The sequence below is a fragment of the Pseudomyrmex gracilis genome, unplaced genomic scaffold, assembly GCF_002006095.1.
Source record: "Pseudomyrmex gracilis isolate BER0280 unplaced genomic scaffold, ASM200609v1 scaffold_17, whole genome shotgun sequence".
In the NCBI taxonomy this organism is placed as follows: domain Eukaryota; kingdom Metazoa; phylum Arthropoda; class Insecta; order Hymenoptera; family Formicidae; genus Pseudomyrmex; species Pseudomyrmex gracilis.
The window spans coordinates 615,023-637,949 of record NW_018020601.1 but is presented as its reverse complement, the minus strand read 5'-3'; the positions used below and the strand labels follow the sequence as shown (position 1 = coordinate 637,949).

General features: G+C 39.3%; 2 protein-coding genes across 6 annotated transcripts; one reads left to right on the top strand and one right to left on the bottom strand.

Moving 5' to 3' along the window:
- The first annotated feature begins 8,033 nt into the window (after positions 1-8,033).
- LOC109864166 (sodium-independent sulfate anion transporter-like) lies at positions 8,034-18,223 on the top strand. 2 transcript variants are annotated; one of them, XM_020445124.1, is made up of 10 exons: positions 8,034-8,114; positions 13,301-13,499; positions 13,875-14,029; positions 14,329-14,626; positions 14,810-15,146; positions 15,430-15,591; positions 15,817-15,957; positions 16,198-16,343; positions 16,668-16,847; positions 16,951-18,223. In XM_020445124.1, exons 2-10 carry the CDS (start codon positions 13,365-13,367, stop codon positions 17,176-17,178), a joined length of 1,782 nt encoding a protein of 593 aa, XP_020300713.1. In that variant the 5' UTR covers positions 8,034-8,114; positions 13,301-13,364; the 3' UTR covers positions 17,179-18,223. The 2 variants fall into 2 exon arrangements, with proteins under 2 accessions (XP_020300713.1, XP_020300712.1); XM_020445123.1 differs by lacking the exon at positions 8,034-8,114 and having other exon boundaries at positions 12,569-13,499.
- Positions 18,224-18,265: 42 nt separating this feature from the next.
- Positions 18,266-22,927, bottom strand: LOC109864173. 4 transcript variants are annotated; one of them, XM_020445134.1, is made up of 5 exons: positions 22,768-22,927; positions 22,204-22,336; positions 21,408-21,743; positions 21,128-21,294; positions 18,266-21,017 (listed from the first exon to the last, which is right to left on the bottom strand). In XM_020445134.1, the coding sequence occupies exons 2-5, from the start codon at positions 22,329-22,331 to the stop codon at positions 18,406-18,408; spliced, it is 3,243 nt and encodes a 1,080-aa protein (XP_020300723.1). In that variant the 5' UTR covers positions 22,332-22,336; positions 22,768-22,927; the 3' UTR covers positions 18,266-18,405. The 4 variants fall into 4 exon arrangements, with proteins under 4 accessions (XP_020300723.1, XP_020300724.1, XP_020300726.1 ...); XM_020445135.1 differs by lacking the exon at positions 22,768-22,927 and adding an exon at positions 22,591-22,751; XM_020445137.1 differs by lacking the exon at positions 22,204-22,336 and having other exon boundaries at positions 21,408-21,484.

The following is a 22,927-nucleotide window of genomic DNA, read 5'->3' as shown; positions in this document are numbered from 1 at the left end:
GAGGACGCGGATGACTCCTACTTATAAAGACTTGGCCAAGACTTGGCTCTCCAATTGGCTTGCCGGTGTGCGTGGAGAGCACACCGGCGTGCGTGTGTATGTGTGTGTGTGTGCACGCGAGAAGGAATAGTGGCGTACAGGTGTGGAAGGGGGCACAAACCGTGTCCCGATCGTTACATGGTCGATGTTACACATTAAGCCGAGAGACCGATACCGTCCAGGAATTCGCGTCTCATCAGCTCTTGGAGCTTGTCGGTAGCTTCGCTTTTCTCGCCGCATAGACGCAATTAAAGACCGTGAAACACTTCTTCTACCGCGCACAAAATATTGTCAAAACGTTGCAGAATTGTTACACTTCGTGTTGCAAATATATATCGCAGAAATATCGTGAAAATATTGCGTCTGTAATACCCCATAAGAGATTCGCACAATATTTTAACGGCGATATTATATGGCAAGTAAATATATTGTGTACGTTAGAAACATTGCAAATATTGATTTTTTTGATAATATTCTGATAATATTTAAATTGAGATTATTAATTTATAAGATATATATATATATATATGTATTAAATTAATAAAATATTAATTACTAATTAATATAAAATATTAAATTAACAAGTATAGAGGAAGGTGGATTTGAAGGTGATATTGCATTTATTATTGGTTTTCTTTTTGTACGTGTTTTTCAGTGTAACTTCGAACTTTATTGCGAAAAACATTTTGTTAAGATACGCGCGTGCAAAATACCAACATTTTCTATTGAAGACTATTCGCAACGCGATACTTTCGATTCTTTCCACGCAAAACTGTGACTATCTGTTTGTCGCGAAGCAGGTTTCGTTACTTGCGGGGCGCTCGACATCGATACTGAAATAAGTTGAGAACGCATTCTGACAAGACGCGGCGCAAGGGAGAGACCGCGGTATGTAGCTCCTGTGAAAAACAGATATACGAAAGCGAAACGAAGCGGCGGCGACGACGACGACGGAACGTACATCGACGGAAAGTAAAGCTGGCGTTGCAACATTCAGGATCGAGTTATGTAGACCGTCGCGATTCTTTTGTTTCTCGTCCTTGATCGCGCCGGATGCATCTCCCGCATGCGATCCCGCGTGCGCGCGTTTTTTCTCGCCGCGCCGCGGCGCCGATACGGTTTTCCCTCGCGTCGTCGTCGGATCGGAGAGAACTGGTTTCGCTTATTTATAACGTCGCTAATGAATCTCTGATAAAGAGATCAAAAGAAAATTACACATTATCGCAAAGTTGTCTCGCGCGTTGTCGCCGCGAATTGTCACCGGTGAATGAAAACACGTGTCGCTGATGTAATTAATTAGAAAATTCACTTTATTTGCCGTAACATCGATGACTTAATGCGCTGACGTGCGTCTTGAAAATTGAGACACATTATCGCTCCGAGTTTCTAAAACGGCGTGGCGTACGTGCGATGCGATATATGAGTCACACACGTTGTGACACGAATTGCGGCGGTGTGTTGTCTAACACTTCTTACTTATTGTAATAATATATAGTGGCAATGAAAAAGGACATCTGCGCGCACATCTGTGTGATAATACGAGTTTGACGAAAGATACGAGAAAAGAGTTTCGAATTATAGAAAATATTATCTTAATGCAAGTGAAGATAAAAAAGTTTCAAAATGTTTAAATAAATCCAAAGAGAGAGAAAAGGGCCAATATGAGTCTCAGGTGGTGGTGTGTAAAAAAATTATTTGGTTAATTAGGTTTCGATCCGATCTTGGTCTTTTTCTCTCTCTCTTTGGATTTATCTTAATACAAGTAAAACATCAACAAATTGGCATTGGAGCCAAAGCGCGCAGTTGCTGGCGCGTAAATAAAATTCATTACTGATTACTGGGACAACAAATGCTTCGGCTCTCGGTGTTCGTCAGTACAAATTAATATAAGTATAGTTACGAATTACAGACAGGACTCGTTGAGATATATATGTCGTTTTCTTTTTTTTTTTTTGGTCGATTATCGTTAACTTATTACAGTTGGCGCCAACGACGGTCACTGCTCCGACGCGGTTCAACGAACTCCGTGCGCGAGACAGGATGCTACAAAAATTATAAGAATTAAGTAGCTATGAAAACGCGTTACGGGCGGGAACGTGAAAGGAAAAATTGACGAAGATGTTCGGACGAATTCAAGGCCGCGACTATTATATCGGCAATTTCTCATCGTTCCGGACGTTGTTTCTCGTACGAGAATTTCGAGTGTAATCAAGAAATCCCGCGGAATCCTTGAGAATTTAGACGGGGCGATCGCTTAATCATCGTCCGCGTCCGTGCCTTAAAAGGATTTCGAGGACGTAGCGACGAGAAATCGAAGTGTCGAATCTGCGGGAGTTTCCGCGGATTTTCCGAACATCGCGAGGTAATCGATTTTTTCTTTGCTCTAGATCTTCACAAAACCATAAATTATTTCTCTCTAGACTTAAAAATTTTCTAAACTCCTTTTACTCTCTTGAATTTAATTTGAAAACAGTTTTTAGATATTGACGTTTTTAAGTCCCATCGATCACGTAAAATACGACGAGATAAAACGTGACGTTTCGAGTTTGAAACTCAAATGGTTCGGGAGCCGTTTGCGTTCATCTGCAATTTGCCTGCGACTCGTACGAATCGTCTGTGAATCTTATCCTTTTCCCGTAAAATATCCCACGCGGAGATACACGCTGTTCCTGTGTGTACATGTACATTTTATTCAACATTTAAATGTCACTGCAAACGTCGCTTCACAAAAATATAATCCTCTCGGGAGAGGATTCTGCGCGCGGAGGCAAACCGCGCTTGTATATGAACAGGTATATGAACTAAACACGCGTGTACAGAAACGGAGTACAATAGATCGTACTTCAATGGTCGGTACTTGCCATAAATGTCCCGGGGAAAAATTTTCGTCCCGGGGGCTCCCTTGTGCGCGCCGGTTTCTTCGTTCCTCCGCGGATTCCTCCCCGAGGAAAAGGACGAGAAGAAATCCATTCGTTCTCGCGGGAGGGAGGGATCCTGAATTAACGAGCCACGGAATAAAGCGCGGAAGTTCACGTGCGCGAGATCCATGAATTATTCGTCCACGTGGACAGGACGCTCGATTCACCTGTCCGCGGAATTTTTATCTCTCGGCACGGCGAGGCAGCAACCTACGGTAAACGAACCGCCGGTCGGACTCTTCATCATTGCGCTCATAGTGCTCTTTCTTCCGCGTCTTTCTCCGCGCGTTTTCTTCGGAATCGTCGTTTATTTTTATTTTTGATGTCCGAGCTAAAAGCTCGACCGAACACGTAAGATATCCGATCAACTTTATGTTCGTGTTAACGAGCAGCGCTGACGATAATTTTGTAATTTAATTGAAACAAGTTTCACAAAAATTAAAATAGATCCAGAAACCGTAATCTTTTGTTGAACGTGAATTTAATAAAATTAGGAGTTGGATAAACACACTCAGTTAATACGTTACGAACGTTTTGACCATTTTTTCTGATCATCTTCAGCCAATCTAAACAACAATAAATCGAGAAACACAATTTATCCATGTTTTCCACAAAAAGTAGTAGAAACAATAATATTAACTGCGTGTGTTTATTTGATTCCTAATTTAATTAACCACGTTCAGCGGTTGGCCATGGCTTCCGAGTTTATTTTGATTTTTAATATATTTTTAATTCGCTAATTATTATATTTCAATTCAATTTCTCTTAAGTAACAGTATGAAAAATTCGAAGAGTCAAACATGGATGTTGGTCGTTGATAACACTCGTTCGTTACGTTAACAAGTTGCATTTTGAAACATTTTAAAAATACAATTTTTCAAACATCGACAGTTTGTATCGAGACCGATTGTGCTCGACAACCATATCCACGCGATCGCAAAGCTCGGCGTTAATGACGACTTAAATTCGGGCGTTTATCATTAAGAAAGGGCAAAAAAAAATCTGTTCGCCGCATATTTGAAAGATGAATTATCTCGTCGACACGCAAATGCGTAGGTACAGGGTAAAAGGACGGGATGATTTACGATCTGGTGAGATTTCAAGTCGTCTTGTAATATTTCAAGCACACTTTCGCGTGTGCGCGTTCTATATAATATTTCTAGGTGATGAACAGTTATTATGCACACAAACCATATAAGACTCCTCCTTAAATATACAGCGCATCCTCCAGGGTTAACCTTAGCAATTATATATCAATTACACGAGAGAAATAATGTAAGGCCAAAGCGCCGGACCCACGTACGAAAAATGTGCGAAATATAGTTTTTTACATTGCAATTTTAATATTTTCCTATATTGTTTTTGTTTTAAATAATTTAATCTTGAATGTCACTTTCTGTCTCCTCTACGCGAAAAACCGGCATCGTCAGGTTTTTGTCTGCACTGCGTCGTCGGAAAATCGCGCGCGCGAATCCGTTGTTTCTCGGAGATGGAAATCGCGCGGAACAAGAAGAGGTCATCTGTCTCGGCGCAAGAGAGGATTCATCGCGCACGTGTAACGTCATGATCGTATGAAGATGGTTTCCTCTGGCTCGCTCGATCTGGCTCGCGAAACCAGGAGAGAGAAAAAAACAAACGAAACGAAAGAAAGAGAGCAAGCGTGTAGTTAGAAGCGCTTATACGCTTGCGTACACGCCTCTCTCGGTTTAACTTATAAATAACCAACTCGGCTCTTTCGCGTCCCTTCGCGCGCGCATCTTTTTTTCTTTCTTCTCTCGCTCGCACAACAACGCGCACAACTCCGACGCACCGCGTCGCATTTTTTGCGCGCGTTCAGAGACCCCGTAATTCAGGTTCCCTCGCACGTACGCCGGCCTGTACGCGCGCAACGCGAAGGTAATTAACGTCAGCGTCGAGAAAACCGCGCCGGGCGGTTCCGTTCTCGCAACAAAACGAACACCGCGAATTTCGGTGTTGATTCTCTCGGTTGGTTTTTGCAAAAGAGGGGTGCGAGGGTATATTCTACGTAACTATATCGCATTATCGATGCATGCGCGCGATAGCGAGATGGCGTTTCTCGGTAAAAATGAAGAAACCCACCCCGGATCCGCCTCCCGATTGGCCAGGCCGGTAGTTACGCGTGAATTTCATTAGAACGGCGATTATACACGTCGCCACCGACGACCAAACGAGAAGCAGACAAAATGGCGTCTAATCTAAAAACTTGTGAAAGAAAAAACTTCTCGACAATTGAAATTTTCGAGTGATGACTCGACGGTCGATTTTTTTCGCGAGGTAATTTGTTACCTTAATGACTCGACACGCACGTATGCTAATGATAACGAGGGAGCCGAGCATTATAATACTCGAGGATACACGGACTGCTGATCACGTATGTATTTTTTTCAAGACCACACCGTGCGTGGAGATACACGTGGTGGTGAGAGCGCGCGAGTCTCGTTCGCGTTCCTCTCGCATAAAGTGTCACCTCATCTCATTGCCCGGTAACTGGTTTATCGATTATTAAGTCGGTGTCGATTAACTAGGAGATGAATTTTGGAGGAGGTGACGAACACAAAACAGCGAGAAAAAAATCGAGTATTCAAAAAACTGTTTCATTTTTTTCCATTTCTTGAATAATTCATTTACAAAAACAGCTTTGAGCTACAAAAATTTTTGTAACAATTTCCAATTTTTATTTTATTTTATTTTTTTTCCCCCTCCGTCAAAGCCAACGTACATTTAGACGAAGCATCATTTCCGTTATTTTAGATCTGAAACCTGTCATTTTGACGGCTGTGTTAAATAAATCAGAAACTATCGGTTTTTGTCCGACAAAAATTCCAAGTGTCGCGGTTATTGTTTTCTACCTCCAGACCGGTATCTGAATTCTTACAACGCACCTCAAAAGCGTCAAATATCAAGAGACAAAAAACGGTCTCGCCCGGCAGGTGTAATAACGGCGGGTAAACGCGTCGATTTCGCGTTCGTATTGAACAAACACACGGAAAAGAAACATTTTCGCGCGCTCGAATACCGTTGGAAAATTTAGATAAGAGAGTCTCGTACTTCTAACGGATCTCGCGGAAAGGAAAAAAAATCCCACACATCGACGCAACGAGTGTTCGATCCTAGCGGTCATCGCGGAATTGACCGTAAAAGTGTCACTGATCGATTCCAACGCGCAGCGGGTGACGCGAGGCTGCTGCCTCTGTTCATTTATTCCGCGCACAACGAGTCGTCCTGCTTGAAAGATTCATTCAGCATTCCCGACATTTTTTGTCCGGCAGCAGCAGCAGCGGCGCCCGACAGAATCGAACCAGCCGCACAAACCTTTCTATCCTTAATTCCGATCTGAAATTTTAACAATACAACTTGCGACGCGTTGGCATGAGTTCACGTATCTCGTAAGCAGCGACATAACTGTCACATCACCGCGCTATCGCATTCGACCTGCCGCGATATTGCCTTCGAGGATGATGACATATCCTTCGTCGAGACGCGTTACGTTGCCCTCGCATATTTCTTACGAACAAACGATTACAGCTGATAATCGTGCGCGCGCGCACGAGATTGTTTCTTCTACCTTGTATTGTGTTTCTCTTCTCGCGCGCAGTTTCCCCGCAATCGGCGGGAGATCATCATCACGCTTTGTTCGACGCGCTTCGTTCGACTCTGTTTTCGATCCATCGACGTCCAAGGACGCGCAACTGACTGAATCACAGTCTCATCGTCTGTCTATCTTTCTTTCTCTCTCTCGGCTATCATTAGAGGTCTATAAAATTCCGTACGGTCGTAGGCTTCACGTTCTTACGGCCGTCACTTCGCGAACAGATTAGCGCAGAGTCGCCAGTGACACACGATTCCCTTTTTTTCCAACGATTTCCTCGCAAAACGTTCGACATTTACAGCTTGTAAAATAAGATTTCTTTATCTCACACAGTATGTTAGAACAAATTACAAAAGAGAGACACTTAGCGAAGATCGAGCAAATATTTTTGCATGTTTGATCACGCGAATTAATTAACTAGACAAATTAGAAGAAAATAGCTCATTTGTAAAATACAATAAAATAATATTAAAAACGAGCAGAAGTTGAACGTTAATTACAACAAACAATTTCTATTTAATTATATGTTTTCAGCTTGTTGAATATTTAAATAAAAAGAAATAAGGAAATGGCAATAACAAGCTAACACCAGATGTTCGGGTACAATTCTTCTACAATTTCTATTTAATGAAATATAGTACACGGAGCGTCTTTATCAATTAATTAATTGTAACGAATTTATTTAAATTTATTTTATTTTTATGTAATTAAAATTTTATTTAACATCAATTTATTAAGATCTCATTTTGGTCTTCTTCGATTATTTGTTATCGCAATACCAAACTAAATTGTGTCGCTTTCTTGTTTTAATTAGTAAAATTACAAATTTTAATATTTTCCGCAAAACACAGAAATATCGATCGCAAATCGACCGGAGAATCTCAAGCACGTATACGCGGCGGCGTGGCGATATTATTAAAGACGCGTTCATCCTTGACCCAGAAAAGGACTGGATTTCGTGGTCAAAATCGTTGATTAGAGTTTGCGGTACATTGATATTTCACGCATCAAGTTTGAGTTAATTGATGTGACGTACGTTGACAATGTTGACGTATTTAAAACGATCGTTTAAGACACGCGTCTCTCGAGCGTATCGTCTTTCAAAGAAAATCCGCTTAATCAAATCGGGAGCTCTTCTCCCGATAGCAATCGAAATAATCGATACAGGATAGTCAGACGGAAACGATATCGCGGAATAAATATCGCCGAGAACACTATTAATAATAATTATCATAACGGGTTGTACACGCGGTTTACACGTGGCGAAGGTCAAAGACATTAACGGTTTCGATAAATATTTGGACGCTTTTTATGATCGCGAATGTGTCTTCGATCGAAAAACAAATCTACTTTACGGCGAGTAGAGTGCGCGCGCGTTCCCACACACACATGCCCTTTCTTCTTCTGAGCGCGGATGAAAATTTATTCAGTGACGCGGAGTATTTCGAGACCGGACGTTCGAGATTATCGAACAAAGTATGTAACGGCACCTTTTTACAAAAGAGGATGGGTCCTCGCCAAAGAAAATGCGTATTAGCATCCTTCAGGTATTGTTTGATTAAATTCAGCGCGCGTTCGCGCACGCAGTGAAAAGGGCAATAACGACGTGGTGTGTTTTTTCAACAACAAGTAAACAAAATGATTAAAAACACAGCTTCGACGTGATTTCAAGTAATGTAACGAGTGACATTGAAGAGTGTCGAGGGGACACTGGCGTGTTATAAAATTTACAATTTATCGAGAAATTCAATTTTTGCGTGGACGTTTCGACCACACGGTTTGTGATTTTTTTTCAACGCTCGATCGTCCAGCGATTTAATTGATTAAATAAATAATTAAATAGATTTGAATTGTTCTGATATTTATTCAAAAAAATCGGCGTCCATTATACGCGCAGTTTCTTTTTTCTCGATACGCGCGGGCGTTGCCGAAATTTATCGATTCATTAAAATGCTAAAAAAAACGGAGGAGGATATTTTCTCGTTGATCGATGCGAGGAATATCCTAACGATACGCGTTCAATCATCGCGCCACATGATGTTGGCCGCTTACTTTGTTGTAAACGCGCGACGGTGTGTGTTTAATCGCATTTTTGATGGAGATTTTGCTAACTGCCGTTGCCGCGCGAACTAATGTTACACGGAAGGCGATCGCCTTTAACGGTTATACACGCTTCGTTTTAATTAACATCCGCGCGTGTGCATGCACATGCGCGCCGACTCATCGAGTAAACAAATGCGCGGTGTTTAAGAAGATGCAGCTGGTTTTTTGGAAATTCCCACAAGAAGCGTAACGTTACTTCGGAATTCCTTCGACGCAAAATCGTCGCGCGCGCGCGCGTCCAGACGCAATGTCATTGTATCGCGACGTAATAAAATAATCTCACGAAGAAACAAGGATATTTTTAAACAACCGAAAACGCGACGGATCAATCGTACCAAAAGTTTATTTGGAATTTCTTTAAATAAAACCTTCTTTTCACGCGCTCGTAAAAAGTTCAGTAATTTCGAAAAATGTTTTTAAGACCGCCAGGTGTTTTAAAGTAAATTGTATTTAATCTGACATTCGCGTGATCAAATTTACCGCTGAGCGAGATTATTTGGGTTTTTATTTTTCTTAAATTTTATTTTTACAAAACAAATATCTAAACAAATGAACATCTCAGAGGAAAGACCGCGCATGTGCATAACTGCTAAATTATGTTCCTTGACATACAAACGCACGAATGCGCAGAGAGATTCGCGTATGTAATCGCACACACGCACGCGCGAAGAGCAATAAGGAAATTCACCTCGTGTGATCCTCGAATCTGGTTTGGTCGTGGGCTATTTTACGATCGGGACATAAGTTAACCGTTGAGTTCGGCCACGCGCGCAACGTACAGGTTGTTTCACACAATTACATTTTTTCGAGCAATCGTCACCGTACAAGCAAACATGTTTGTTTGCTAGAAACGTTGATGTATGAGTTAATAAAGACGCGACCGAAACAAAAAAAAAAAACGGAATATTTTATTTCTCAAATAAGACTCTAACGGAACCTTGATTTATTATCCGGCTGTGTGTGAGCGCGATTGGATCGCACAAAATCTGATTGTTATAACAAAAAATACAACAATCTAAATGTATTTGTAGAGTGTTGCAGAATTTTTCGCGCACAAACAATAAAGATAACGAGCTAGCTATAGACGCCGCCGTAATCTGGAACGGTCAATAAATGTTTCTCAGTCAATTAATATCCCGCGTGAAAGGGCGTTTCGCTTCGAGACATTCGTCGGATGTAAATAAATTGTTACGTAAAAAAATTACGAAAACCAGCCGGTAGAACCTTGGCCCAGAGGAGTCAGTCACCGTGAAGGAATTCTCCCACCTCTTTTTAATTGTGACTCGCGCGGATCTTCGATCTTGAACTTGATCTCGCGAAGGTTGCTCGCGTATAACAGAACCTTGGTTCTGAAATCGATAAACACTACGGGATTACGTGAGCCGGNTTTTTTTTTTTTTTTTTTTTTNTTTTTTTNTTTNCGACAGGGTCTTTACTTTAATATTCGCGGATTTCCTGAAAAGTCACGAGCACCGAATACCAGACTGGCGACGCCAGTCTGTCCCGATGTGGGAATAGGTACGTAATAATCTAGATAAGCGCGAATAATATATGGATGTTTGCGAAAATTTAAGGAACTGTGCGTCAGCCTTCGAAGATAACATCCGAAGATTTACTGCTAAACATTCGAAGACTGAATTAAACACATTGCTTCGTGGTAAAATACGTTTACGCTTAACTTCTCTTAATTAGTCAAATTAGATGTGCCGTAATTTACAGTTGTTGTCCTCATGTTAAAAGCAAGCGAATTATTAATCACGTTGCAAAACACATTTGATCAATATTGACAAAAGTCGTAGAACAGAACCTGGATGTTGGTGTGTTGGTGAATAATCTAATCGTAGATTCTAATTAACGTATGTTTGTAATCACATATCGATCATGTTTTTTGGTTCTTTTCTGGAATTTATTTTAACATATTTTGTTCCGATATTTAATAACAATAATATATTAAATTACACATGTGTATTACTATTAACATAAATTGTATTATAATAAAAAATACATGTTGTAAAATAAATATATTTTTTATATATTTTTAAAATACTTATACACACACAATATATTATATAGTCGTAATTAACAAAAATATAATTAAAAATACATAATTACATTTTTTGTAGCAATTATCGTCTTAAATATTCAATGAGTTCGACAATTAAGTTCAATATAATTTGCGCTAAAAATATTCGCGCGTTCACACAACAAAGACAAGAGGCGATTTTGAAACCCGCGAAGATATATATATTTTACATTTAATTAAGATCTCTTCTCGAGCGGAGAGCGTGAGGAAGTGCTCAAGATAGATAAAGAAAAAACATAATTATCAGTGAGTCATCAGAATATGCGGAATGATGGATGAACACGTGAAGAAGATGAAGAACCGTCGAGCCGTTCTTTGAAGGCTTCTTGTTTACATGAACAAGGAAGTTCTCGCGGGAAGAGGAGATCCGGGTTTGATGATAAAACGTTACGATGACTGCGTCGTCCTTTTCATTTTTTTTTTCGTACCATGTGCACGGCGCTCGAGACCACCTTTAAGGAGCCGGTGCGGTTCCGTTACGTTTACAGCCAAAATTCCGTCGCAGTGACGCGACGACCGATAAATGCAATCCTCTTCTTCCTCTTCTTCTTCTACTGTGACCTTGCGCGCGCGAGAGAGAGATAAATATTAATTTAATATACAGGACTAAGCGCGGCAATTAGCAATGGAGACACGATGACATACCGCACGATCGTATACGATCCGATAATCCGTCGCGAGAACGTGTCGGGGAATGCAATCAGCCGCGTGAGAAGCGTATAAAAAGAATTGTCATAAATCCGTATGATACATATGTTACATGAATAATGCATTTGTAAAATAACTAATGCGATGCGTTTCGAGACCAACGCGCGTTTATTTGCGATTTTATCTTCTTTTCGCTCGCTCGTTCGAATCTCGGACGAAATTGACGCCATCTCTCTTCCTCCGCGGTAAGATTTTTGTATCTTCCGTGCGTATAGCTCCTGGTATCTTCACACCTGCCACAGAAAGAAGAAGCTCCCGCCATCTCTCGCACCTTTCCGGCACGTATTGTCACTAGCTACTTCGAATCGGTAGACAGAAATTTAAAAAAAAAAAAAAAATTACAGAAATGTTGACTTTGTTCCATTTTCGCGTAATTGTAAAAATTTTAATTTTTTACGTCGCGAACAATAGCGGAGCGGTAAAAAATTAACGGAAACATTTTAATTTGTCCTTGCTCGTGTGTCGTCAGGTGCATCAAGGTTTTTCTTCGCGTCAAGGAAAAGATAAAAAAAAAAAAAAACCGGTTAGATATAAGATCGTCAATAACAAACGCGTCAAACATTTTGTGTTCGCGCTCTTGTCCAATAATCGGGGAATGTCGCCGCGACATTTCGTAATGCTGCAATTAGTGCAAATCGTTTGACAATTATATCGTTGTGCGTTTTGTTATTGCACATTCCTGTAAAAAAAAGTATAAATATATTTATATGATAATTGTGAGGAATGTTCCGTAATTTAAACGACAAAACGTCATTGCGAAGTCTTGTCGAAACGTGTGTTTCAAATGTCAACGATCGACTCAAACGAATATCTACGAGATGACTCGATTTTATTGACATTTTTTTCGGCAATTTTGACATTAGTTTATCTTTTTTGAGATTTTCATTGATTTTTTCTTTTTTCTATTAACGAGAATCTAATAAGTTGAAACGATCGCTTTTGAAAGGCACAAATCAGCGTCTGGCTCTCTATTTGTGATCTTTTTTTTTTTTAATTTAATTGCATAGAGCTTTTTATTATTGATTAAGTTTGTGGAAATTAATTGTTTAATTTAATTGTATAGAGCTTTGAACTATTTATTAAATTTGTCACAAAAAAAAAACAGGCACAGATTAAAGAATTGCAGTCGCTTTGATTGGCTACCTGACAGCGAACCCAAAAGCCTCGTTAGTCAGGGTGTGTGTGTGCGTGCCATGAAAGGCATTAATTTGCCGAACAAATTGACCATAATACGAACCCACTAATCTCAGTCACTTGGAGGGGAAAGAGGAAACGCGTGCGTTAACACGTGAACGTCGTGTGGACGTCGCGATCAGGCAAAGTAGCAAAGAGGCAGAAACGGTTGTGTAAGTGTGCAAAACAGTCGTTAAGTCGCGATCGGCGTTCACAGGTAGAGATCGAGCCCAAGTATAATCGGACGCGACGATTGTGTTTTCGCGTCAAATTCGCGGTACGTTCGAGGAAATACGATTCGTTGTTTGTTTTAATTACGAGTGAGAGAAGGCACTGATGTGTCTTTGACGTGTGTCTTCTTGAGTGTGTTTTTAATCAATCACCTGAGAAACTAATGAAGAAAAAGTGCTCGGTATATCCGCGAAACTGATCGAACGTCTGTTTTTACGTCTTTAGTTTTGTTTTTGTTTAATTTATTTCTGAGATGTTCGGTGCCGCGCGGATATTCGGCGAAAATTGGCGCGGTGTATTCGCGAGGAATGTGCAAAGTTTGTTCGACGTAATTTCTCGCGATCAATTAGCAATAGACGCGCATCGCGCTTACGTGAGCGATCGTTATCGAACGCGTGGTCAGTTGCAACACCAGGATTTGCGTCGGATTTGCAGATTTCTTTAAAACCGAGGCGAAACACGCTTGTTCAAGTTTTTGAAGAATTACACGGCACGAACGATGGTTGAGATCGATTTAAAAAGAGCGATCAAAAATCGAGTTCCCATTTTGAAGTGGTTGCCGCGATACAAACCGGAAGACGCGCTGGGCGACCTTGTTGCAGGCCTCACCGTGGGAATGACCCTGATACCTCAAGTACTTTTTAAATTAGGCCACGCGTGGTATTTAAACAAAATTAAAAATCGCACTGAAAATCTCGTTGGTGACAACAATTTTACTTAATCGATATCGAGATTTTGAATTTGCAATATTTATCACAAATATTTATTAAAATTGTCAATCAAATTTGAGCAAAAACAAACTTTAGTGAAAAAAAAAAAATCTTGACGCGGTAATTTATTTCAAACGCCTCTGGCGATATCCAATAATGTAGTAGCGTATTAAAGATGTAATATTTACTAAATATTATTAAAAAGTAAAAACTATATTAATATTATTGTATTGTGTATATAGTTAATTATCATATGTTAATTATTAATATTGTTTTATTTAAAAATATAACATCTGTAGGCAATAGCTTACGCAGGCTTGGCGGGCCTGAGTCCGCAGTACGGACTTTACAGTTCGTTTGCGGGAAGTTTCGTTTACGCCATTTTCGGAACCTGTCGAGAAGTCAACATCGGCCCGACCGCGCTCATATCTCTGCTAACGTGGACGTACGCGAGGTAACGGAACATCAATACTTTTTGCTGCTTAAAAAAAATTTAAACAATAGCAGTAGTGACTCTAATAACGTTGTTGCTCAAAGTTATATAAGTAATTGCGACAAAACGTTTAACGGCGCGCTAATTGCAAGCGAGAATTAAATTCGAACTATGACATAACGTCGTTGAATTATTTGTCGAAGCTACGTTACGCAAACGGCATTTCTCGTGTTAAAAAAAAAAGTGCGAGCGCGACACGGTGAATGAGCACGCGCAATAAAAGCCACACATATACGTCCCTACTTTGACAATTCTTTCAGAGGCATTCCCGAGTACGCGGCCTTGCTTTGCTTTCTGTCGGGATGCATCACGATACTCCTCGGCATCTTGCGTTTGGGATTTCTAGTCGAGTTCGTGTCGCAGCCGGTGGTGTCCGGGTTCACGTCGGCCGCGAGTGTCATCATCGCCTGTAGCCAGATCAAGAATCTGCTGGGTTTGAACATTCACGGCGAGAGCTTCGTCGAAATCTGGCGCGAACTGGCGACTCACGTGGCCGACACCAAGATACCGGATTTGATTCTGTCCGGCTGTTGCATTCCGATTCTGCTGTTTCTGAAGGTGCATTTCCCTTCTTTCCCTCCAAACTGTTCGGGTCATTTCGAGACACATTTAATGGCTGCTAATTAAACTAGAAATTATATTTTTTATTTTTAAATATTTTTTAATTTCTTTACTTTACTTTCTATTTAATTACAAAAATTTTGCAGTTGCGACGCGCGATTATGCGATTTACTTTTCCAGCACTTGAAGGACCGAAAAAGCGCGGGGAAAAATCAAGTCGGCGCTAAAAAGTTATCGCTGAGTAGACTTTTCTGGGTGATCGGTACAGCCAGGAACGCTCTCGTGGTCGTTCTTTGCGCGGTCGCATCTTACATCTTCGAGACGCACGGCGGAGCGCCGTTCGTTCTCACGGGTCACATCGATGCCGGTTTGCCGAGCGTCGAGCCGCCCCCGATCTCGAGAGCAGTTGGCAATCAAACCGAAAATTTCATCGACATGATGGAGAACTTCAAGTTCGGCGTCCTGATCATACCGCTCATCTCCATTATCGGGAACGTCGCCATCGCGAAGGCCTTTTGTACGACACTTTCGAGATATGTTTGAACAGAGGAGAGTCGTCGTCGGCGACACAGACGACTTTCAAAGAGACATTCCTTTTTCTATTTTTTGGAACGGAGAATAGTTTGTGTTTCCAAATTTTTATTTTCAACTTCGTTAAAAAAATATTATTCAAAAATAAAGTCGCATGTCGTCATCGGTGATTTTTCTCTACACTTAAAACTCCGATAGAGAAAAGAATATTGAAGAAGCAATGCGTATTATTCATTGTTTTATTTTCTCTCTCTCTCTCTTTTTTCAAGCACAAGGATTGGCTCTAGACGCCACACAGGAAATGCTAACTCTCGGACTGTGCAATGTAATCGGCTCGTTCTTCCACTCGATGCCTGTCACAGGATCATTCTCGAGAAGCGCGGTAAACAACGCTTCGGGTGTTAGAACTCCTTTGGGCGGCATATACACGGGTAAATTCTACTGCTAACGTTCGTGGCAATCGTCTCTGATGATAAGATCTGTTACTTCCCTGTTTAACGATCCGTTTGTCTTAATCGTTTTTTTTTTTTTTTTTACACGAACTGGAGACGTTTTTAAAATTGTCGACGAGTCGTTTGAAACGAGAGAATCAACACATCCGACGTTCTCATAAAAAAGAAAATTACGGCTAAACTAAAATACACAAAATATTTCAGGTACTCTTGTCATTCTTGCGCTAAGCTTGTTGACTCCGTACTTTTATTACATCCCGAAAGCGACGTTAAGCTCCGTCATAATCAGCGCGGTGATATTTATGGTGGAAATTGATAAAGTACTTCCGATTTGGAGATGTAATAGTAAGTATATTCAAAAATTTTATCAACTATGTATATATATGTGTAAATTTTATATATATATATATATATATATATATATAAATTATATATATAATTTGTACACTATTATAAATTGATATTGTAAATATATATACAAATTATATAGATTTTATACGAATATAAAGTTATCGAAATATCTTTACGTCAACTGGAAGCTAAATATGCGATAAAGAGATCCGCTTGTCTTTTTTTTTTTTATAGAACGTGATCTAATACCGGCGTTTGTCACGTTTCTCGCTTGCCTGTTGGCCGGAGTCGAACTAGGAATACTGATAGGCACGGTAATCGATCTCGTCATTTTGATATATCTCAACGCACGACCGAAAATACACGTCGAACACAGAAATGTAAGAGACAAACACATTCTTTGGGATTTTGAGCAATTCTCGCTCCGAAAAAGTGGACGAAACAAAGAACGAGGCTCGAGATCAGCCCTTCGCTGGCTGGGTCACTCGAAATCTAACGATGGGTATTTTGTGTTAAGTTATAACTTGTATTTATATAATTTAAAACAAATTTTAATATACATATATTATTTGTGTATACGCGAAGCGACTGATTATTCATTAGAATACACAAATCAGAAGTGACTCAGCCATGGTCCGGTTGAAGAGTACATTTAAGAATTATGAAGAGAGAAAAGAAAAGATAGTTAAAGAATGTTTTTACAGAGTCCGATGAACTACGTGTTGGTTCGTCCAACCGCCGGACTTGCATTCCCGGCAGTGGATTATCTGAGAACTTATATCACAAAAACGTTATCGGACCATCAAAGCTCCTTAGAAACACCTCTGACGTACGTTGTGCTCGATTGCGGGCACATTTCCGAAATAGACTTCACCGGTGCTCAGGTATCGCGCGCAAGAATTCGTTCAAAACAAAATTGACTTGTTAATAATTAAATTAATAATTAATGTAATTTGTTAAATTGCAATTAGTTCTTGTTATTTTTAGGGCATTAATATGGTGATAAGAGACTTTGAAAGAAACAGCAACCGATTGATAATGTTGCGACCGAATCCCGACGTCCTAAAGAGCGTACAATCGTTTTCGGACGAGACGATCTTGTCGGCAAGCGACGACGTCGATCTGATCACAGTTTTGTCCGAGTTGACAAAAGACACGGCACGAGATGCAAACGGCGAGATTAAAACGTCGAATATCATAACCACAAGACTGTGATAATCAGAAACGCGCTTATGTAACTACAAGTATGTGTATAAAAAAAAAAAAAAAAAAAGCATTGGCTGTATTTTACGTACGTAGACAAATAGAAGAATGTTAAGAAATGCAACAACATGCTGTAAATATACTCAAAACACGTAATATATATTTATTTTATAAAAATATCAGTCCAAAAAATAAACTATATTATCTCTTATAACAATACAGTTTTTCAAGAAAGGGGGGAATCGCGAGAAACGTAATTAAGATATATAACACAGAATACTAGATAATATAGGAAAAAAACTAAAATACAAATTATAAGAAGAAATTGTGACGTTCTCTTGACAGCGTGAAAAAAGAAAAACCATACATCCTAAAAATTATACAAGAATTGACAAATCAAAGTATTTTCGCTCGCTAAATAATTTGTTGTTGAACTACATTTTTTTTTGTCGCAGAAACGCGTCTGTGATAACTCTTTCTCCATCAAATATAATTATATTGTTATATAATTACAACATCATTTCCGCGTGCGTGTATGTACATCTCAGTAAACTGAAAAAACTCTCGTCTTTTTTTTCGTAGATAATTGCAATCTCAAATAAAACACTCGGTGATACGCTAAATACAATATTTCTTTTTTTTTGCAAACAATTTAAACAACTTAAAACACATTTTTTGTTTTTTTTTTTTAAATTTTCTGAATTTTCTTTTACTCTTATTCCTTTCTCACAATGAATGTTAACACGGTTTTAGTATTCTAAATACAACATTATTCGCCTCTTCTCGCGTGTGTAAAAAACAAAAACTCAGTTTAAGATTTTTATTATCGTGTACGGTTGTCCCTTGTATATTTGTGTGTGTGTGTGTGTGAGAGAGAGAGAGCGATACGAGATTGTCCGAGTTATTTCACACGTGTAAACATTTTCACAAAACAACAACTCGGAACGTCTCGTGTCCCAAAAAAGATGATCTTACAGATAGACAATAAAAACTTGAAAATGTAATTGTAGAGAGGTAGATTATATTAAAATATAAAATTTGGTCAGACCACATATATACGTATGTGCATGTATACACATATAAATATGAATGTAGATATACGTACACACACAAATACATATACATATATATATATAATATATATATATCCAAAATTTATATCACAGCGTAACCTACGGTTTTTTTTGTTTTTTCTTTTAACATAAACCTCGCATTATTATTATTTTTTTTTTTTATACCTTATACTCTCTTGTTCCTACCGCGGCCAATACTGACGGATGATGTGTATTCTCTCGAAAAATTGTGGAGAGATGCGTTTCTGCGCAAACCGCCGCCGTTGTACTTTTGCAGCTGCGGCGTGTGACATCCCACGTTCCTGAACTGATCCTGGTTATACGTTCGTGGCGCGAACTCGCTTCTCGTCACGAACTCTTTCGGCGAAATAATCGGCGGGATGTCCTCGGAGTCCTTGTCGTCGCAGCCGAGATCCTGCATCTGCTTCCTCAAATTGGTCGTGTTCTGCCTGTGATATCTCTGATTCGTCGAACGATACGCGTTGCATTGGTGCGTCGCGCCTAATGTTGCGGACGTGCAATTCGTATCTTGCGATCTGGAATGCGACATCGGTGGCGGAGTGTCATAAACAAATCGACAATTGTCATGACACTGTTTATAATACTGATTGGACTTGTCGGCAGTGTTGTTTCTCATTTGCACAGCGCAATTGTTCACGTCGTCGTGCGCGTTTTTGGCGTAATTATTTGTACGCGAGTAAGGAACGTATTTGAATTGATCGTGCGCGGGTCCGATATTGTCGAAGTTACTCAACTGATTAACAGTCGCGGGTACCATGGCGTAATTCGCGCACGGGGAGGCGTAGAAAACGGGTATCGAATACTGCAACTGCGGATTCCACGGTTGCATACACGGAGTAGGCGTGTAAATCATCGAGTGCGGCATGCAATTCGTCGCCTGCGTGGTGTACATCCCGTTGAAGTCGGTGTTGTAAACATGCATCGAATGTTCGGGTGTTGAATTGTACGACTGTTCACTGGACGTTGAATTGTACGTATGTTGAGCAGGGACTGAGTTGTACGACTGATCGACTTGAACGTACAGATGCCTGTTGTGCACCGAAGGGCTCCATCTGCTGGCTTCGTCCATTTGAAGTCCGGAAAAATTCGAACTCGCCGTGACAGGTCGTTGCTGCAAGCTCGGTTCGTATCTGTACATCATGTTTGGATCTTGTTCCACATTCACGCCCATCATAGGCATCAGCATGGATTGCGCGTTGACGGCACCGTCGTCGCACAACGCCGCCTGCATGCCGTTGTATTCGTACTGCGTCGTGTCGAAAGCAGTATTGGGCAGTTGCGAATATCGCACGTTGTTGTTGGGAAACTGTTGAACCTTGTCGCAGCTTGAGTCCCACGGTGACGGTTGATACAACGATCTCATTTGATTTCTTTCTTGCTGCAAACTGTACTGCATGTTCTGAACCGACTGTTGCACGTTCATCGCTATGGTCCTCTGAATTGTATTGTCGTACGTCTGGCCGTTCCACGTAGGTTTACCAACAAATTGGCTCGCATCCTTCACGTATTCCGCGTTTCCTACTTTTGATATAGGCTGTTCGTTCCGCACACCGCCTTGCGATTCTACAGCGAACTTATTGGGATGCGAGTTAACCGACTGTTTGAGCGAATTTGTTTCTTCACTTTTGATTTCCTTGTTTACTTGCGCTTTTCTAGGCGAATTTGTTTCCTTATTTTTCATCTCGTTATTTACATCTTGCTGAGTTTTATCGACCACTTCGGATTTATCAACCACTTTTTCACGCTGTTCTGATGCTGTTACTTGTTTTGTATTCTCGTTGTTAATACTGTCGTGTTCTTTCAAGTCTGTCTTGACTTTCGCAGGTTCCACATTAGACGCATCTACTCGATGTTCATTTGATGATTCTGAATTTTTTGATTCCAATTTGATCCGATTCGATTGATCGCACGCCTCATTTTGCTGTTTCTTGCAACTTTCTACATTGTTCGCGCTACGATCTTCGATTCTTGAATTTGATTTGTAAGATTCGTTGGTGTATTCTTTTTTTACAATAGCTCTGCGTTGAGCGTTTCCGCTGTTAAATCTGTCAACTCTCGGATTGTTAGGCGTGTACGGCAAACTGCTTCTTCTGTACGTGGCGGCAGTTTCATCGGTATTTCTCGGCATATCTTTACCTTGCGAAACTCTTAAATACGAGTTTTTGTACGAAACAAACGTGGTGCCTCTTCTCATGTTACCGCCACCAGTGGCTTTTCTGTTGTTTTGATACGTTTTCTCACCGACTGTTTTTCCCTCTTTCGTCTCAGATCCACTTGAAGGCAAATCGGCGATTTTTGATTGAGTCGCTTCTTCTTCTTTTTTAAACGGCGTTGTTGCCTCTTGTTTATTCTTATCAACAGCTTGCTTGACAGTGGGTGCATTTTTTCTGTGAGATTCTTGTCCTTTCAACTTGGACATAAATTGTTTTGAAACCACATGTTGCTGCTGTTTCGGCACTGCTTTATCCATATTTTTGCTTTGAGCATCGGCCGTTTTACTCGATTCTGTCTCACAGTTTTTCTTTTCTGTGCTTGATTTTGGAGTAGTGTTCTTTGTTTCGTATTTTAGAGATTCTTGTTTCTTCACGCAATCGTGACTCTTTACAGTTTTGAATCGATCAGGCGGCGATTTCGATGTGTTGAAAATTGTCTTTCTAAAACTGGTACTAGGAGTAGAAGACTTTTCGCCAATTTTAGATAACGATGTGTTACTTTTGTTTTTCATTTTTGACACACTACCCAATTGTTTTTGTACATCTAAAATTATTAAATAAATATATAATAAATCTCTGTTAAAGAAATAATTATATCGTAAATTTAGAATATGTCTGTAAATACTGTATAAAATTTCTTTTTAAAAAAGTTACCTTTGTTTTTTGCTTCCATTGATGGTTTTGTATCTTCTGCATCATCATTTATTTTGCAAGGTGCTTGCTGTTCATTATCTTTTCTTGGCAACACTGTTACAGATGTGGAGTTGTTATTGCCATCAGATTGTTTGATTGAAGTCACTTCTTGATCAGCTGTTTGAGGCCTATAAATAGTTGAACATACAACATCTCAAAGTTTTTAATATGACATGTCCATAATCTCTCTTATAATCCAATCTATTAAAGCAAAGTTAAAAGATTTCTCTTCTTTACTTACTCTGTAACAGTTTCATTGTTTTGCGACATATCCGCTGGATCTGTCTGATTCTTGTCTGCAGAAAATTCAGCTTCCACCTGTGCCGATACAAGACTTTCTACAATACTTAATATCTCGTCTTCCTTCTTCTTTTGATCGATTAGCTTGTTTGTATTTGAAATCAGAGTAATTATATCTATATCTTCTTTCTGTGTGTTCTCATTACTTTTTGGTACTAAATCATTGGATAAATTTTCATCAGATTCTTCAGCTTTGATATTGTCTTTTAATAAAACCGCATCCACTGTCTTAGTTGTATCAACATGTATTTTCTTAGAAATATTTTTTCTTTTCTCTCTAAAATAAAAAAACAAAAAAAAAACAAGAGATCTTGAATCCATTAATATGACACATAACAGCTTGTATAATACTTAGTAAAAGGAAACTAAAAAAAACTACTAATATACATTCTTATAAAATACATGTATAAATCTATTTGCAACTTAAAAATTATATTTTTTACTATCAAAGACTTCACTTGCAAAGTTAACTTTTTTATAAGATGTTTTATATTCTCTACAATACTTTATTGTAATTAATCTTTTTACATATTTATTATATCTTTTACAATCTTTCTTATTCTCTGTGCATATGCTTATTAACAATAATATGCATGTGATGCTATCAACAAAAGTTTTAAACAAAAAAGAATAGATTACCAAACAATTCACTAACATGTACAAACAAACAAACAAAAAATATTGTTTACCACAAAACATGCACTACACAACAGAAAGGAAGTAAGAATTGAACATACAAATCTGACGAATAGGATGTAGCTTTCAGCCATTGCATTTTTTCAATATTTTGCAGCTTGCTGTTCTTGAACATTGCCTCCTGCTCTACTTTAGAGGTCTTTTTTAAATATCTATCAGTATTATCCATCTTACCTATCACCAAATATTTAACACTCAATATTTATGCAATATAAAAATTACTTTTGGCATTTGTGTGTGTACTTGAGAATCACATTTATAACAAATTTATATATATATGTATATTACACAAGATACTACATCAGTATAAAAAATTGTTTACAAGACAGAAATTTCGAGATTTTCGAAAGATGTTTGCAAGTTCGTTTTTTGCTTTGCAAGAAATCTAACCCACACAGAGATTTGCTCGTGTATAACCAGTTTCTAACATTTGCGTGCAACGTGAGTATAGCAAACCAATTGTGTTGCTCTAACGGCAAACAATTCTGAAGTACCACGTAATTAAGAGAACAGAGCAGCAACCGGTGTACCGATGAGCTTGTGTGCGATATTCGTGCATTTCAAAGTATCGTTTGTTAATTACTTAACGTATAATAGCGGCTTACTTTGTTTTTTTTTTTTTTTTCGAACAACCTTGCGACAATCGCCGAGCGACTTGAACACAGTAGAACGCACACAGAATATCCGAAGAAAAAAACGTAGCTCAACGTGCTCGTGTTTCAACAGGTACAGATATCACAAGCGATGATAAAAGACACAGGAATG

Bases quoted from the DNA above. Each gene is read 5' to 3' on its own strand.
- LOC109864166 (XM_020445124.1), top strand. From the start codon at position 13,365: ATGGTTGAGATCGATTTAAAAAGAGCGATCAAAAATCGAGTTCCCATT. The intron at 13,500-13,874 runs GTACTTTTTAAA...TAACATCTGTAG, and splicing joins GAATGACCCTGATACCTCAA to GCAATAGCTTACGCAGGCTT. The intron at 15,147-15,429 runs GTACGACACTTT...TCTTTTTTCAAG, and splicing joins CGCCATCGCGAAGGCCTTTT to CACAAGGATTGGCTCTAGAC.
- LOC109864173 (XM_020445134.1), bottom strand. From the start codon at position 22,331: ATGGATAATACTGATAGATATTTAAAAAAGACCTCTAAAGTAGAGCAG. The intron at 21,295-21,407 runs GTAAGTAAAGAA...AACTATTTATAG, and splicing joins AACAATGAAACTGTTACAGA to GCCTCAAACAGCTGATCAAG. The intron at 21,018-21,127 runs GTAACTTTTTTA...TAATAATTTTAG, and splicing joins AATGGAAGCAAAAAACAAAG to ATGTACAAAAACAATTGGGT.